This window comes from Podarcis raffonei, chromosome 1 (genome assembly GCF_027172205.1).
Source record: "Podarcis raffonei isolate rPodRaf1 chromosome 1, rPodRaf1.pri, whole genome shotgun sequence".
NCBI lineage: Eukaryota > Metazoa > Chordata > Lepidosauria > Squamata > Lacertidae > Podarcis > Podarcis raffonei.
In genome coordinates this window covers 44,418,740-44,436,484 of record NC_070602.1, presented here as the reverse complement: position 1 = coordinate 44,436,484, position 17,745 = coordinate 44,418,740, and the positions used below count along the sequence as shown (strand labels likewise).

At 45.0% G+C, this 17,745-nt stretch overlaps 1 protein-coding gene across 1 annotated transcript in view; it reads left to right on the top strand.

The window, feature by feature from the left end:
- Positions 1–17,745, top strand: part of LOC128411330 (cytosolic phospholipase A2 epsilon-like) — a 55,392-nt gene that overhangs the window by 16,932 nt on the left and 20,715 nt on the right. The window contains exons 7-10 of the mRNA XM_053383561.1: positions 1,538–1,692; positions 1,866–1,961; positions 16,177–16,214; positions 16,615–16,750. Coding sequence (XP_053239536.1) covers positions 1,538–1,692; positions 1,866–1,961; positions 16,177–16,214; positions 16,615–16,750 — 425 coding nt within the window. The remainder of the gene's footprint in view (positions 1–1,537; positions 1,693–1,865; positions 1,962–16,176; positions 16,215–16,614; positions 16,751–17,745) is intronic.

Here is a 17,745-nt window from a genome sequence, read left to right as displayed (position 1 = left end):
TGGCAGGCAGTGTTACCCTCTGAACTAGTTGTAGGTAAGAAGGCAGGCAAGTAGTGGCTGGCTGAGGGCAGACTAAGGTTGGTAGGGCAATGCCCCATTTGCCCTAATCCAGTGGCCCATCTAGTTTTCAAAATGACCAACCAGATGCCTATGGGAAGCCTCCAAGCAACAACTGATATTCAGAAGCATACTGCCTCCAACATATAGCCAACATATAGCCATAGCAGCCCATTCTTTATTCTTTCATGGATTTATCTAAACTTCTTAAAGTTTTGTCAGAAGGTAGGCAGGTGATCTTGGAGGAATCAATACTGCAGTCAGAGGGGCAGTGCCCTATTTTCCATAATGGACCAGACTCCATTGAACCAGAGGCATCACAAAATCTCCTCCAGCTAGAAATGGAGGTGGGCTAGTGGTAGTTGCGTGTCGAGGTCCCCAAGCCACCCCCCAATAACTCACACATCACACATCAATTTTGGTTTGGGTTTTTGGCATGATTTTGGCCACAACTTTATTTAAATACATCCAAGTGAGTGGTTGCTTAGGCATTGGTTCCGACTATCTGTCCTTGCCCAGGGGACAGAACTGGACTTCCGGATTCCAGCGAAAGCCAGTGCGGGAAACAAATTTTGGGGAGAAAATGAAGCTGGGCCTCAGTCCCTCATTTCTCACCCTCGTTCTCCTGGTGGCTTGCATGGCCCAAGTCTGATGCCAGGGACAAGGACGAAAAGAATGGCAAGCCCCTGGATTCCTTTAACGGAATTCCCTTTCCGCACCACCATTGGAGGGGTAGGCACTTACCCCTCCACCAACCAATCTGAACCAATGCCTAACCGCCAACCTTACAAGTTGTGACGATTTGCTACGCAGTAGGCAAAACCAAATGGCACCAGCCAATCAGCCAAATGGACAAATTCCTACCAGGCCCCTGCCTCAAAGCAGATGACCCCATGACAGGCATAGCAAGGTCAAGTGAACAACCCCTCCAATACAGGGAGGGTGGGCGGGTGATCCGGTGCAAGCAGCCAAGAGAACGCTCAAAATTGGGTGACCAGTATTTAAAACCTCTGACCCCTCCTTGAAAATTGGCAACAAGCAGTTCTCCCCAGTGACCCGATTAACCAATACACTGCCTGGGTCCCTCCACAAATCCGCCCAGCAACAATGGGGTGGCTTGTATCCCCCACCGCAACACGTGCTCTCTGCTAGGGAGAACACGTTTTACATACCTACACATCTGGAAGGGAGAGTGAGGTCACATGAGAATGGCACTGACATCAGTCAGATTAGTATGGACCAGGAGTCACCAAAATGGGGCTCTCCAGATGTTGGATTGAAGCTCACGTCAATACTCATCCGGCATGGCCATCAGTCATAGGAGATGGCAGTTGTAGTCCAGCAACATTTTGAAGGCAGCACGTTGGCTACCCTTTGCTAGAATCTTTGTTTGCGTTTTTTAGGGGAATTTATACATGCTCATGAACTGAAGACAGCTATGTTGTGACAATTACATCAGGGTTCTTTATGTCCTTTGTAGAGCAAAACTTCACATTCTCTGTGAAGGGATCCTATGAAGAGAGTCAGGACTTTACGTTCGGCTCTGAGCTGTGCCCTGCTGATCCTCTAGTGTTTCACTGCATCAAGAATATGGAATCTGCACTGGAGATTGAACCAGCAAAGAAGCCACGCTTTGTACGTTTTTAAATCATCTCTTCAATTTAAAAAGCAATGTAAAGCTACCTCCACTGTATAAAATGCTTTCATTTTACATCAAAATACTGAGGAGGCTACACTTTCTCAAGACATATATATGGTCTGGAGAAAGTGTGTGAGCATAATTTTAATTTTTCTTCTTTCTCTTTTAGTGTACTCCTGGTGAAAGTAATGATGCAAATAAAAGACTTTGCTTCACTTTGCCTCTTGATTCACTTAGTATGGAAAAAGAAGTGACCATAGGCAAGGTAAGTATTGTTTCATAGTGGAAGAGGAAAATCGGGGAGGAAATATATTTATTTATTTTAGTATATGTGCTGCCAAAATCATTTGTTTATTAGCAAAATTCATACACCACTTGATTGTGAAAAAAAAATCCTCCAAGTGGTTGTTCTATTTACAAATAGAAGATGAATAGCAGAAGATTAGTCAGTCAGCAATTACATACTATCCATCAGTGTTTTGTCCCCCCCCAAAAAATATTCATTTTATAAAAACAAGCAATACAAACAAATTCTTGTCTTATCCTTATTTTTTCTAAACATTGTTAAGTGAGCTTCCCCAAGTGCCCCCATCTGATTTTCATTTTACCTCATCTTTAGCAGTTTACATATATCATAATTTTTAACCATTTTTTTAATCACACTTACTTAAAATCTTCACATATTATCCCTTGCCAATCATACTATTTTAAAATACACTATCTTCTACTTCTAACCCTACAGCCTATATCCACTTCCGAAGCTATTCTAAGATTTAAATATTAACATATTTTTTCAAATATTCTTGAAACTTCTTCCACCGTCTCTTCTCTCTGGTCCCGGAGTCTCCCAGTGTGTTCGGCAAGTTCCATATAGTCCATCATCATCATCTGCCATTCTTTGATAGTTGGTACATCTTGTTTCTTCCAATTCTTCGCTAATAATATTCTCTCTTTTTAAAAAAAATATTTATTAAATTTTCCAATTTTTTAAACAAACAAACAAAAACAAAACAAACAAAAACATTAAAAAAGACATATAGTTCATAAAACGTACTTTTCAATAACGAATTTCTCAGACCTCCCCATACTTCTCCTCCTCGTATTCCAATTAAGATTATTTGTTCAGCAAATCCTTCATTTAAAGCATTACAGCTTATATTATTACCTTATTTTTCAGACCCTTTTTCCCCATCTATATTCCTTTATATCCTTACAGCTAGAAACCACTCAATTTCAATCTAACACCATTCAACATTCCTTAATTTTACAATATTTCTGTAAATAGTCCTTAAATTTTTTCCAATCTTCTTCTGCCGACTCTTCTCCCTGGTCACGGATCTGCTCGTCATTTCTGCCAATCCCATACAGTCAATCAGTTTCATCTGCCATTCTTCCAGAGTGGGTAGATCTTGCGTCTTCCAATACTTTGCGATGAGTATTCTTGCTGCTGTTGTAGCATACATAAAGAAAATTCTGTCCTTCTTTGGCACCACTTGGCCGGCCATGCCCAAGAGAAAGGCCTCTGGTTTCTTCAAGAAGGTATATTTAAATACCTTTTTCAATTCATTATATATCATTTCCCAGAAAGCCTTAATCCTGGGGCACGTCCACCAAAGGTGAAAAAATGTACCTTCATTTTCCTTACATTTCCAACATTTATTATCGGGCAGATGATAGATTTTTGCAAGCTTGACTGGGGTCATGTACCACCTGTATATCATTTTCATAATATTTTCTCTTAAGGCATTACATGCCGGAAATTTAATCCCGGTGGTCCACAACTGTTCCCAGTCAGCAAACATAATATTATGTCCAACGTCTTGTGCCCACTTAATCATTACAGATTTGACCGTCTCATCCTGAGTATTCCATTTCAGCAGCAAGTTATACATTTTTGACAAAGTCTTAGTTTTGGATTCTAGCAATTCTGTTTCCAGTTTAGATTTTTCCACCTGGAAACCAACTTTCTTATCAAAATTGTAAACCTCCATTATCTGGTAATAATGAAGCCAATCTCGCACTTTATCTTTCAGTTTCTCAAAACTCTGCAATTTCAGTCTGTCCCCTTCTTGTTCCAAAATTTCCCAATATTTTGGCCATTTGGCCTCCATGTTAAGTTTTCTCTGAGCCTTAGCCTCCATTGGTGACAACCACCTTGGAGTTTTATTTTCCAAAAGATCCTTATATCTAGTCCAAACCTTAAACAATGCTCTCCTGACAATATGGTTTTTGAAAGCTTTATGTGCTTTAACCTTGTCGTACCACAAATATGCATGCCAACCAAAAACGTTGTTAAAACCTTCTAAGTCCAAAATGTCTGTGTTCTCAAGAAGCAGCCAGTCTTTCAACCAGCAGAATGCTGCTGATTCATAATAGAGTTTAAAGTCTGGCAGGGCAAATCCACCTCTTTCCTTTATATCAGTTAGTATCTTAAATTTTATTCTGGGCTTCTTGCCCTGCCAGACAAATTTAGAAATGTCTTTCTGCCACTTCTTGAAACAGTCCATTTTGTCCAAAATTTGCAAAGTTTGAAACAAAAACAACATTCTGGGCAATACATTCATCTTTATAGCTGCAATTCGACCCAACAAGGAAAGCTTCAAATTCAACCAAATTTCTAAATCTTTTTTCACTTCAGCCCAACATTTTTCATAATTATCTTTAAACAAATTCCCATTTTTAGCTGTCATATTAATCCCCAGATATTTCACTTTCTTAACCACAGTTAGACCTGTTTCATTCTGAAACTTCTATCTCTCAATCGGTGTTAAGTTTTTCTCAAGAACCTTGGTTTTTAACTTGTTCAATTTAAACCCAGCAACCTGACCAAATTCTTGAATTAAATCTAAAACTCTTTTAGTACTAGATTCTGGCTCCTGTAATGTAAGTACCAGATCATCTGCAAAAGCTCTCAGTTTGTATTGTTTGGCTCCGACCTGTATCCCTTTAACCATCCGGTCCCTTCTAATCATATTCAGCAGAACCTCCAGGACCGATATAAAGAGCAGAGGGGAAATAGGGCATCCCTGTCGTGTCCCTTTTTCTATCTTGAACTGTTCTGTAACCACATTATTTACAATTAGTTTAGCAGTTTGTTCTGGATATATTGCACCAATACCATTCTCAAAACCATGGCCTACCCCCATACCCTGTAGGTTCTTTTTCATAAAGCTCCAAGAAATGTTGTCAAAGGCTTTCTCGGCGTCCACAAATATCAGAACTGCCTTAGTATTTATGTTCACTTCTAGCTTTTCCAAAATGTCAATTATGTTCCTTAGATTATCAGAAAGATGTCTACCCGGAAGAAAGCCCGCTTGGTCCCTATGAATCTCCTCAATCAGTACTTTTTTGAGTCTCTTAGCTAAAATGTCAGCAAAGATTTTGTAATCCACATTTAATAAGGATATGGGACGGTAGTTCCTAAGTTGAGTCTTTTCAGTCTCTGTTTTTGGTATTAGTGTAATGTAAGCCTCTTTCCACGATTCTGGTGCCCTTTTCCCCTCCAAAATTTCATTGCAAACTTCCTTCAATGGTTGCAATAACCACTCTTTCAAAAGTCTATAGTAGCAGGAAGACAACCCATCCGGTCCTGGAGATTTGCCTACTTGCATATTTTGAATGGCACCTTCTATCTCCTGGTCAGATATTTTACGGTTCAACATAAGTTTACTTTCTTGTGAAATTTTTTGTAATCCATTTATCTTCAAGAATCGATCTATGTCCATTTCGTTCTGTGGCCCTTGTGCATATAGTTGTTTAAAATACTTCTGGAAGCAGTTTCTAATCTCAATTGGGTTATGTATATCTTTTCCTTCCACTTCCAGATTTGTAATTGTATTTAATTTTTGTCTTTTTTTCAGCTGCCATGCTAGTAGTTTCCCACATTTGTTTGCTGATTCAAATGTCTTCTGTCTCATTTGTTTAATTTTCCATTCTATTTCCTGGTTCATCAATTCCATGTATTGTACCTGAAGTAACTTTATTTCTTTCAGGATCTCCTGTGACTTTGGCTTAACTCTCAGTTTTTTCTCTCCTTCTTTTATTTTCTCCAGAATTTTATCCTTTTTCTCATTTTGGCTTCTCTTCTTTATTGCATTCTGTTGAATCAGAAACCCTCTCATCACGGCTTTACTGGCATCCCAAATTACTCTTTTTTCAACATTAGTAGTCAAGTTTATTTCAAAATAGTCTCTCAAAGTTTTTTGGGCCTTTTTGTATACTTCATCTCTAAGTAGGGTGTCATTCATCCTCCATCTAAAGGAGCCGGGTGTTGTTTGCTTCATCTCCATCTTTACAGCGTTATGGTCTGAGCAAGTTTTAGGGCAGATTTCCACTTTCTTTATCTTTGGTGCCATTCCTCTAGTAATCCAAATTTGGTCAATTCTAGTCCATGTCATCTTGGCTTCAGAGAAGAAAGTTCCCTCTCTCCCCAGGGGGTTCTTAGGTCTCTGTCAGGGAACTGCCATCTGAGACTAAGGAGGTGAAAGGGCTCATGGAGGGTGAGAGAGACCATTCAGCGGAGGAGGGGACCAGCAGGGGGAGAAGTGGAGTTCCAAGGGAAAGTGAGTCGGAGGGAGGGCTCAGAGACACTTCAAGCGGGAGCAGCGGGGAGATTTCAGGACCTCCTGTAGGGACACCCACTCCTCGGCGGAAACTGTCACGCCGAGAGTCCAGAAGACGCGTTTCCGTTAAGGAGCTTTTATGCTGGAAGAAGTTCCGTAAACGCCCACTGTCCGATACAACGAGCGATTGATGGAGTCATGTTTAAGGAGCTCCATCACAGACAGAGGTTTGGGGACTTAGCCAAACTCTGAGGGATTAGGATTTTACGCACAAGCAGCTCATCATCCCATCACAGCAATCGGACAGTCCCTGAAAGCAGCTTGTGCAGAGAGGCATCATGAGTAACCCAGCCGGAGCCGGAGGAGCAGCAGGAGCTGGAGAGGGTCCAAGCCTGGAAGAAAGGTACAGAGTGTTGGAACTCCAGCTAGCAATGCAAACGGCGAGGCTAGAAGAAAGGAGGGCGCAGGATGCAGAAAAGGCAAAAGGCGCTACACTAGCAAGAAAGATGCCAGGAATGGTGCAGAAGTTTGGGGGGGACCCCAGGAACTACCAAGCCTTTAGGACAGAGATGCAGTATGCTCTTGAACTGCAGTTTAATGACTTTCCCGACAAGGCATCAAGGGTGGCGTTTGTGATTGGCCATCTCGAAGGAGGGGCGAGAGATTGGGTCAGACCCCTGATGGCAGGGAATAGTGACATGCTGAAGGACGCGAGGAAGTTTTTTCGCGCCATGGATTTGATGTTTTCCAGCGAGATTGAACAGGGGCTGGTGCGCAGACAATTGATGGCGTGCAAACAGGGGAGCCGATCGGTTCGTGAGTACTGGACTGAGTTTACAATGTTGATACATAGATTGGGGTGGGACCTTTCGGCGGAACCCATTCAAATGCTCTTTGAAGAGGGGCTTTCTTCGGCGGTGAAAGATGAACTTTCCCGGGCGCCCAGGGCGGAGTCTATGGACCAGCTGACCAAATCAGCGCTGACCATTGGAGCACGCCAGGAGGCAAGAGCCTTGGAGAAGCGGGAGGGGAAAGGAGAGCGTTGGAGGGATTTCCGCATTCCAGAGATTCCAGAACCAAGTTTCCCGCCAGGAGAGCCGATGGAAGTTGGAACAGCGCGCGCGCGCGCAGTTTCAAATCCCAGTGAAGGGAGGAAGAAGGAGGGAAAGAGCGCCAAGAAATGTTATCTCTGCCAGCAGCCAGGTCACTTTGCCAGAGTCTGCCCGCAAAGAAAGGAATGGCAAGGGATGGCTGGAGCTGTTGGGGGGAAGGAGGAGGAAGTCCAGGAGCCAGTAAAAGCCAACGCCTGTCTGCCTCTGTCAGGGCACTGCAGACAGGCCAAGGAGCAGTAAAAGTGCCCACTCCGGAACCTCCAAGACCAGCCCTAGTAATAGAGGTGTTGCTAGAGCTGGCAAACGGATACCCACTAAAGACTAAGGCGCTGCTGGACTCAGGCAGCTCCTGTAATTTTATGAGCAAGGAGTTTGCAGCTGAACACCAGATACAGACACTCCCTTTAAGCAACCCCCTGCAGGTCACCACGATCGATGGGAGGGAGCTGCTGGGAGGAGAAGTCAGCCTACAAACCGTCCCAATGGTTATGAGGGTGGCCAGGCACACTGAGAGGATAGCGTTCAATGTAGCCACCCTGGGAGGGGCTCCAGTCATTTTGGGAATGAGCTGGCTAGCGTTGCATGACCCGCTAGTGGGCTGGCATCAGAGAGTGGTCTCCTTTGGGTCAGCACATTGTCTGGAACACTGCAGAGAGGGAAAGGTGCCAGAAGGGGCAAAAGCCTCTCTAGCAGGGACGGAAGTGGCGGACAAAGGGAAGGTGCCCAAACAATACGCTGACCTGAGCAAGGTCTTCAGTGAAAGGGAAGCAGATAAATTACCACCGCACAGAGACTTTGACTGCCAAATTAATCTGGTCCCTGGGGCCCAGCTCCCCGTGGGCAAGCTGTACGCCATGTCAGACAGGGAAATGCAGGAGTTAAGGGAGTTTATTGATAAAAACCTGAAGAGGGGCTTCATCAGAGAGTCCAGAGCGGTGGGGGGGAGCCCAGTGTTTTTTGTGGACAAAAAAAACACGGACAAACCGAGATTGGTCGTGGACTACCGGGCCCTAAATGCCGTGTCAGAACCAGTGACTTTCCCCATGCCCAGGATTGATGACATTTTGACCAGGGTGAGGAAGGGAAAGATATTCACGAAACTGGACCTGAGAGGAGCATACAACCTGATACGAATAAAGAAGGGGGATGAATGGAAAACCACCATGTTCACCCCTTTGGGGGCGTTTGAATATCTCGTTATGCCATTCGGATTACAATCAGGCTCCGCCTGTTTTCAATCGCTCATGAACCACGTACTGGGACCTTTGCTCTACAAGAATTGCGTGGCCTTCCTCGATGACGTGCTGATATATTCAGAGAATGAGGAGCAGCATGTAAAGGATGTCAGGGAAGTGCTGAGCCAGCTGCAAGCAAACCAGTTGTGGGTGAAATTGGAGAAGTGTCAGTTCCACACCAAGGAGGTGGAATTCCTGGGGTACCGCTTATCAGACAAGGGATTAGCCATGGATCCAGGGAAGGTCCAGGCGGTGCTGGAATGGAAGACACCGAAAACGAAAAAAGATGTGCAAAGGTTCTTAGGGTTTGGGAACTTTTACCGTAAATTCATCAAGAACTTTGCCCACTTAACGGCTCCGATCACGGACTGTCTAAGCAGCAAGAAGAAATTCGTTTGGACGGCGGAGGCGGAGCATGCTTTTGAGGAATTGAAAAGGGCATTCGCTTCGGAAGAACAGCTCCTGCATGTGGATTTACAAAAACCCATGAGAGTGGAAACTGATGCCTCAGACCGGGCGGTGGGGGCGGTGCTGCTTCAGCCAGGGAGCAATAAGTCGGAATGGAGACCGTGTGCCTTCTTTTCGCGTAAGCTGAACAAATCCGAGAGGAACTACACGGTATATGACCGAGAACTACTCGCCATTCACGAAGCGTTCCGGAGATGGAGACACTTACTAATTGGCGCACAACATAAGGTGCAAGTGTGTACGGACCACAAGAATTTGGAGTATTGGAGAACGGCACGGGTGCTCAACCAACGACAAGTGAGATGGGCCCAGGAGTTCTCCAAATTCCATTTTGAAATTTGCTATGTGCCAGGTCCAGAAAACATCAGAGCGGACGCTCTCTCTCGCAAACCTGAATATTTGGAGGGGGAGGGAGCGCCGGAAGAGAGACATATTATCCCAGAGGACCACTGGGTGTGTGGTGCGGCCTGGGTGGGGCAAAGAGAACTGGTAGAGGGAACGGTAAATGATGAGTACGCCCAGGACAAGCTCAGAGGTCTAAGGAGAGAGGGAGAAGACCCCGGGGGTTTTGAAGAAAGAAACGGGGCATTGTATTACAGAGGGGCGCTATATATACCCGAAGGGGAATTGAGGGGGAGAGTACTCAAACAGCTGCACGACAATCCCACAGCGGGGCATTTTGGGCAACACAAGACCATGTGGTTGGTGACCAGGGAGTTTTGGTGGCCCAAGGTGAGGGAGGATGTACGGGAGTATGTGAGAAGGTGTGACCAATGCCAGAGAGCCAAAGGAGAAAGGCGGGCACCAGCGGGGTTATTAGAACCGTTACCCACACCAGAACGACCGTGGGAGGCGGTGTCGATAGATTTTATGACTGATCTGCCCAAATCCCAGGGGAAAACCGCCATACTAGTCGTAGTAGACCTGTTAACTAAGATGGGTCACTTTGTAGCTTGCTCACATGCAGTCACGGCGGAAGAAACAGCGAAATTGTTTGTAGAACATATTTTCAGACTGCATGGCGCCCCCTTGAGGGTGGTTTCCGACAGAGGGAAACAGTTCACGTCCAGATTCTGGAGGAAACTTATGAGCTTATTGCACGTAGAGGTCAACTTTTCGACTGCCAGGCACCCTGAGACCAATGGGCAGGCGGAGAGAGCAAACGGTATTCTCCAACAATACCTGAGGTGTTATGTCAATGACAGAGAGAACGATTGGGTCGAAAAGTTGGCGCTAGCGGAATTTGCTTACAATAATGCTGAGAATGTGTCCACCGGGATGAGCCCCTTTTTGGCTAATTATGGGTGCCACCCCAGGGCGTTTCCAGGGGAAGGAGGGGAAAGATGGAGTGTTCCGGCCGCGGAACTTTTTGTAGAAGAAATGGAAGCGATCCATCGTCAACTCCAACTCAACTTAGAAAGGGCCAAGGAAGAATATAAGAGGCAGGCAGACAAGAGCAGAAGGGAAGGTGAAACAATTAGGGTGGGGAGTCGGGTCTGGCTATCAACCCAAGGGTTGCCGTTCAAGGGGGGTTGCAAGAAATTGAGACCCAAAAGATTGGGACCATTTGAGGTCATCCAACAGGTCAACCCAGTGGCGTTCAGACTCCGGTTACCGAACCACATGAAACTGCACCCAGTATTCCACAGGTCATTACTGTCACCATACAGGGGGGAAGGTGAAGGGGTATCCACACGGGGGCCAGCCATAGAAGAAAGGGAAAGCCGCAACCATGTGGCGGAAATCATCGACTCCAGGTGGAAGGGTAATCAGGTGGAGTATTTGGTCGCGTGGGAAGGGGAACCGGAGTCGGAAAACACCTGGGTGAAGGCAGAGGAGGTCCGTGACGAGATCTTGATCGAAACGTTCCACCAAAGGTTCCCCAGGAAACCTCAGCCAGTAGCGAGGTTTCGGAGGGAGTACTTTGGCACCACCGACGATGAGGAGGAACTGGAGGGATTCAGGGAATCGGAGTTGGAAGGAGGAACAGACTCCGATGAGGAGGAGTACTTGGAAACCGGAGACAGCAAAAGGTGGAGGGAAGTGTTCGAAACTTCGGAAGATGAGGGAGGTTCCTTCAGGGGTTTTGCTCCCTCGCCTCCCGCAGAGGAGGGGAGGGAAGGGGGTGAAGGGGGCCCTGGAGGGGAGGTGGATGTCAGGGAACTGCCATCTGAGACTAAGGAGGTGAAAGGGCTCATGGAGGGTGAGAGAGACCATTCAGCGGAGGAGGGGACCAGCAGGGGGAGAAGTGGAGTTCCAAGGGAAAGTGAGTCGGAGGGAGGGCTCAGAGACACTTCAAGCGGGAGCAGCGGGGAGATTTCAGGACCTCCTGTAGGGACACCCACTCCTCGGCGGAAACTGTCACGCCGAGAGTCCAGAAGACGTGTTTCCGTTAAGGAGCTTTTATGCTGGAAGAAGTTCCGTAAACGCCCACTGTCCGATACAACGAGCGATTGATGGAGTCATGTTTAAGGAGCTCCATCACAGACAGAGGTTTGGGGACTTAGCCAAACTCTGAGGGATTAGGATTTTACGCACAAGCAGCTCATCATCCCATCACAGTCTCCAAATGTCAATCAAGTCCATATTGTCAGTCAATTCAAAAAAAGTCTTTGGTAATCTACCATCTTTGGTAATTACCTGTCTTTGTGCCTTGTCCATATTTGTAGAAACCACTCCATTCATATCTCCCATTAAAATTATATTATAGTCCATATAGTCCAGAAGGACTTCATGCAACTTCTTAAAAAATTCAGATTTCCCCTCATTCGGTGCATAGACCCCTACAATCAGAAATTTCTCTCCTTGTAGTTGGATTTCAATAGCCAAATATCTTCCTTGTTCATCCTTAAAAATTTGTTTCGGTGTGAGTTTCTCCTTTGCATATATCACAACTCCTCTTTTTTTAACCTTGTCAGATGAAATAAATTCTTGTCCCAATCTCTTATTTATGAGCAGCTTCCTGTGGAGCCTCATTACATGTGTTTCCTGTAGACAAATCAAGTCCAATTGTTCTTTTCTTAATATATGAAATACACTTTTCCTCTTTCGGGGGGAATTGAGACCATTACAATTCCAACTTAGAAGTTGCAGAGCCATAGTGAATTACTTACTCCCACCTACTACACCCAGTTGTTGTTCTTCCTCTGTCAGTAGTGTATCTTTCCCCGGCTCAGAAAGTCCAAATGATAAATTTGCTATGTCTCGAATTTCTTCTGAAACGGTTGGCTCCTCTCCAATCACTCCCTTCTGTAGGTTCTCCTCGTGTTCATTCAAAAATTTGTCTTTGTCCTCCACAGTCCTTATTCTTATTTTCCTTCCTTTAAATTTGAAAGATAGACCTTGGGGAAATTCCCATCTGAAGGGAATTCTATTTCTTTTCAATAGGTCCACCAGATCTCTGTAGTGGGCCCTGACATCCAATATAAGTTTAGGTATATCCCTGAAGATTTCCACAAAAGAGTCCTCAATTTCCAGGGTTCTTTGGTACTGTAGATTCAGAATTTTATCTCTTTCTTCTTTTGTTCTTAAAGTAATCAGACAATCCCTTGCTCTGTTCTTTCTTTGTTTCCTGCCAATCCTAAAAGCACTCACTATCTTAATTTCTTCCTTCCCCAGGTCTTTTTGCCAAAATTCTGTAAGTTCCTTTGTAAGATAGTCCACCAAATTGTCCTGCTCTTTTTCTGGTACTGCCCAGAGTCTTAAGTTCCTCTCTTTCCCTTGAAGTTCCAGCATAGACAAGGTCAAATCATGGTCCTCTAGTTTCTTATATACCGGTGGTATCTTCTCCTGAACAGTAGTTGCAATCTCCTTTGCTTCCTCAGCTAATTTCCTGGTCGAAGCCGATTCTTCTAATAGCTTCTCAATAGACTGTGTATTAGAATTCACCTTCTTTCCCAATTCATTTATGCTTGTAGTGTTCAAATTTATGCTTGTAGTATTCAAATCAATTTTAGCTGAGGCCTCTGCTACTTGCTTATTTGTCTCCGCAACCTGTTTAGCTAGATTTTCCAGTGATGCATTAATTTTGCTAAGTGCCTGAGCAAGTGGATCTTGAGATGACATAGCCTTTAGCCTTTGTTGTGAAACCGTAACTCCTGACGAACCAACTGCTCCAGATGTTGAGGCCCTTCTCTGCTGAGCAATATCTATTTTGTATTGTTTCCCAGACCTGAGCGTCTTTTCTTCCGTCTGTTCTATCTTGCCCTTCTCATCTGCCATAGCACTCCCATACACAGTCCAAGGTCAGTCTCACGCCTAGTCACTTTGTTTTGAAAAGGAATTTTCCAGGCTCAGTTGTTTTGTAGCTTGGTACTTGCTACAACAAATCTCCTCTAGGGGGACACAGTTCCAATTTCAGTTGCAACAAATATAGTCCTAGTAACTCCCCTTTGTTCTTTAACTATACACACTTTCAATCAAAAGTTACATTTTATATCCAAGTCCGTTTAAAAAGCAATTGTATCTTTTCGCAGAGTATCAGTATTCTTTACCCTTAGCACTTTGACAGCTGTCAAATGCAGTCCGTTCCAGGTTTTAGAGGCAGCAGATAAAACTATACTTCTCGCTGTCTTTGCAGGAAATTAGTGCTCTAAATTTACCCCTCCACCCCTGCTAAGAGGAGGGGGATCCTTCTTTTTCGGTGGTGGATTTAGGATTTTTAAAGAACGTCTTCCAAAGTTACTGCTTTACAATCTCTTTGCTTTGTTCTGTCTACAAGTCGGGAGAAGCAGACTTCCTGTTTATACTTCTCCCGTTTTGGTGCCAAATTTACTTGAATTTTTTGATAAAAATTTTGCTTCTTACCCCTACTCACGGGTAGTTGCTTTCAATCCAAATTTCCAGAAAGGAATCGGCGCTCTCCAACAATGGCTTGCGGCTTCACCCCGCGAAGATGGTAGAAGATGGTAGACGACTCTCAGCTCCGCGCCGCTCACCCCCGCTCCGTTCAGAAGCCTTTAAAAAGGCTCCCTTGCAGTCGGGGGGGCGCAAATGGAGCCCACCGAGTCTCCGAGTTCGCAGGCTTCACCACCTGCGATTTCTTCGGGTCTCCGCTTCGCCGCAGCGGCCAGACCCACGCTTCACGGAGCCGGTTCCCTCCGGAGCTCAGAGGGAACCCGCCATTAATCGCTGGCGCCGACCGGAAGTCTCTTCGCTAATAATATTCTCGCAGCTGTTGTGGCATACAGGAAAAAAAGTAACATCCTTTTTGGGGATTTCACCCCCCTCTATCCATCAGAGTGTTAAGGGGGTTCAGTTAATTGTAGCAGGACCATAGAATCTATAATTCCATGATACCACAGGAGGCTGCCTCATACCAAGCCAGAGCCATGTCTGTCTAGCTCAGCATTGTCTATGCTAGTATTCCCCAATCTGGTGCCCCATCCAGATGTTGTGGACAATTTCCATCAGCTCCAGCCAGCATGACCAATAGGCAGGGTGAATGGGAATTGTAGTACAAAACATCTGGAGAGCATCAGGGTGAGGAAAGCTGATCTATACTGATTGGCAGCAGCTCTCCAGAATTGGGATCTTTCCCAGTCTTACCTAGAGAGCCTGGGATTGAACCAGAGCCTTTTTCTGTGCAAAGTACCTGCTGTACCTCTGATCTTATCAAGCTGGTAAGGATAATTCTACGCAAAAATGTAGAGAAACTGGAATAGGCAGGACACATTTGTTGATTGTTCAGTATCTGGAAGTACAAGATCTGGGGCACAGAAGGTACAACATTTAGGTATGGAGAAATTGCACCCAACATGGTCCTGCTAGAAATTATGTTGGCAGGATGATGATGATGATGATGATGATGATGATGATGATGATACAGAAAGGAACTGTGCCACTGCTGCATTTGTATGATTCCTTCACACACATTGCCAGAAAGCCATGGGAATAAATGAAGGGAAGCATCTCACACACCACTACCAGTAAGCGTGCAAAGGAGAACCTGTGGCTCTTCAATTCAATTGGACTCCAATTCACATGAAAAAATAGGAATTGGAGCCCAACAACTTAATGACACCTGCTTTTTCAAACTTGAAGAAGTGATTCATACATTTTGCCTATCATGCTTGTGAATAGGATGACTGCAGTCAATGGAGAACTTAGCTCCTTTAAGAGTTGTGTAGAACAAAGTGATTCAATGAGCAAAACCTTTTCTCATCTTTGGATGACAGACTATATGTGTTTATGTAACCTCATCCACACAACTATTAAAGGTCCAGTTGCTGTTGCTACTTGTGGATTAAATTCTGGTGGAGATCTCCCTCCCTCCCTCCCTCCCTCCCTCCCTCCCTCCCTCCCTCCCTCCCTCCCTCTCTCTCTCTCTTACACTCACACACGCTACTGATTTCTAAAAGTTGCATGGATTGTTCTGCAGCTCCTAACATTACTTCATGGACTTCACCAGTATTTTGTCTTAAAGGGCTAGATCAGGGGTCGGCAACGTGCGGCCCATGAGCCAGAAGCGGCCTGCGGAGGCCATTTAACTGGCCCACGAGCTGCCCCAGAACTAAGCCGCCTGCTCGGTGAGTCCCAGTGTGCTGTGCTAAACTGGCGCAGTGCGGCGCAGCGACTCTCTTCCGCAGCTCCGGAAATCGCTTCTGCGCATGAGCAGATGCTGGAAATTGCTTCTGCACAGTCGCAATTTTCGGCGCTGCAGACATGTGCAGAAGCGATTTCTACTACTACTACTACTACTATTCATACTCCACCCATTTGACTGGGTTGCCCCAGCCACTCTGGATGGCTTCCAACATTTATAAAAACATAATAAAATATTAAACATTAAAAACTTCCCTTTACTGGGCTGTCTCCAGATGCCTTCTAAAGGTTGTGTAGTTGCTTATCTCCTTGGCTTAGGGGTCGCATAACTCCATACCCTCCAATATTTCTCTGATGAAAATAGAGATGTTCTGAGGAAAAGCGGGACATTCCAGGATCAAATACAAGGCCCCATTTTGCTAGCCCTGAATGGAGGTATGTGTGATGTGTGGCTGCTGCCTGCTTTCCTCTGGGGATACCAGGCAGTATGTCATACTACCAAACAGTATGTCATGTTATGGCAGGTTACTGACAGCATTCCATCTTTTCTCTCTCTCTAGGACAAAACAGTTGATCTATGTGTGGACGTGAAAGAATGGTAACACAATAGTGTTAATTTTACCCAACTCTGCCTACTTGACTTCTATTTACTATCTGAAATATATATCTAAATAATTAGAGGATCATAGTACATTGAGGGGGGGCTCCTAGGATTTGGCCAGATTTGGTACATGAAGTATTTACATGAAACTAGTAAATACTAGCTGTGGGGGATAATATAGGGAATGAAGTTTAACTCTCCCTCTGCCAAGGTCCTGAAGTTGCTATTGGCCTCTAAGAGGGGTCAATGGAAGCTTTCCTTGAAATGGAAACATTTGCTTTGGAGACGTGTTTTTTGTTGAGACTGTGGCTCTTCATAAGAAAATGATAACAAATGGAGGGTGGGGAGGATGCAGTGCACTGATGCTTTCTTTGTTCTGCTCTGGCCTATGTGCAAGGCTGAAAAACCTGGATGTGCGTTTCGGGTATGAACTATGTATGGATGAACAAACAGTTATACAGAAACGGAAGAAGTTTGTTGCAGCTGCCCTGGAAAGGGCTCTGGGCTTAAAGAAGGGCTTACAAGATCATGAGGTACGTAGGACAACATTTTGCTTAATAAATATTTGGTATGAAGGATTTAGCCCCTCTCTCTTTTTTTACCAAAAGATGCTCCATAGGCACAGTTTGACTGTGCTTTTTTAATTTGTGTGACTGTTTTCAGCAAATAAAACAAACAAACAAACAAACAAATAAAATACAGCAAATCCACCATTTACGGGATACAGTAAAGGCTGAATTCACCATAAAGGGATGTATTTGAACACGTATTAACACAGGATGGAATCCGGTTGCTGCTCTGTATGCTGTTGCTCCTCCAAACAGATTTTCAGAGAGCACTGGGAGTTGCAGGTGAGAGGGGAAATTGGTCAAACTTTCCTCCCACTATCAGTAGACACAATGGCAGACTTTGGCACACACCCACCCACTGCCTCTTGCACTCCATTCTAGAGTATCATTGTGGTGCCCCAGCAGTGTGGCACCGTGTGGCTGAACTGGTGTGCTACCCTAAAACCGCCTCTGGTAGACATGTTCCACTGGGGAAACCCTTTGTCTGCCCATAGCTTGGTACTGTCTGCTTTGAGTGACAGTGGTTTTCCCAAGTCCCTGGCATTACGTTGGTCTTAATGAACTCCCACTCCAATGGAGATGCTTGGGATTGAATTGTGTACCTTATGCAAATGTGTGCAAAACACGTACTCAGATCTGCGGGTATAGGGCAGTATACAAATTAAACAAACAAACAAAAAATGCCACTGATCTATAATGCCTCCCCATGAGAGACAAGCAGAAGATATAGGGGCAGGGTGTGGTTGGTTTTCTGTGGTTGGCTGCAGTGGTGCTTGTTTGCATTTGTGAGGGGAGAGGGCTTGTTGAGTCAGATAAGCCAGATTGATTCATATGCTGCCGGTGGATTGTTGTTGTTGTCTTGTTGGACTATGTTTGTGATAAAGGGGAACCATACTGGGGTGAAGACACCCTCTTCTGTTTGTCCCCGTGTCAGTTTCAGTTGGTTAGCTTTTATAGTA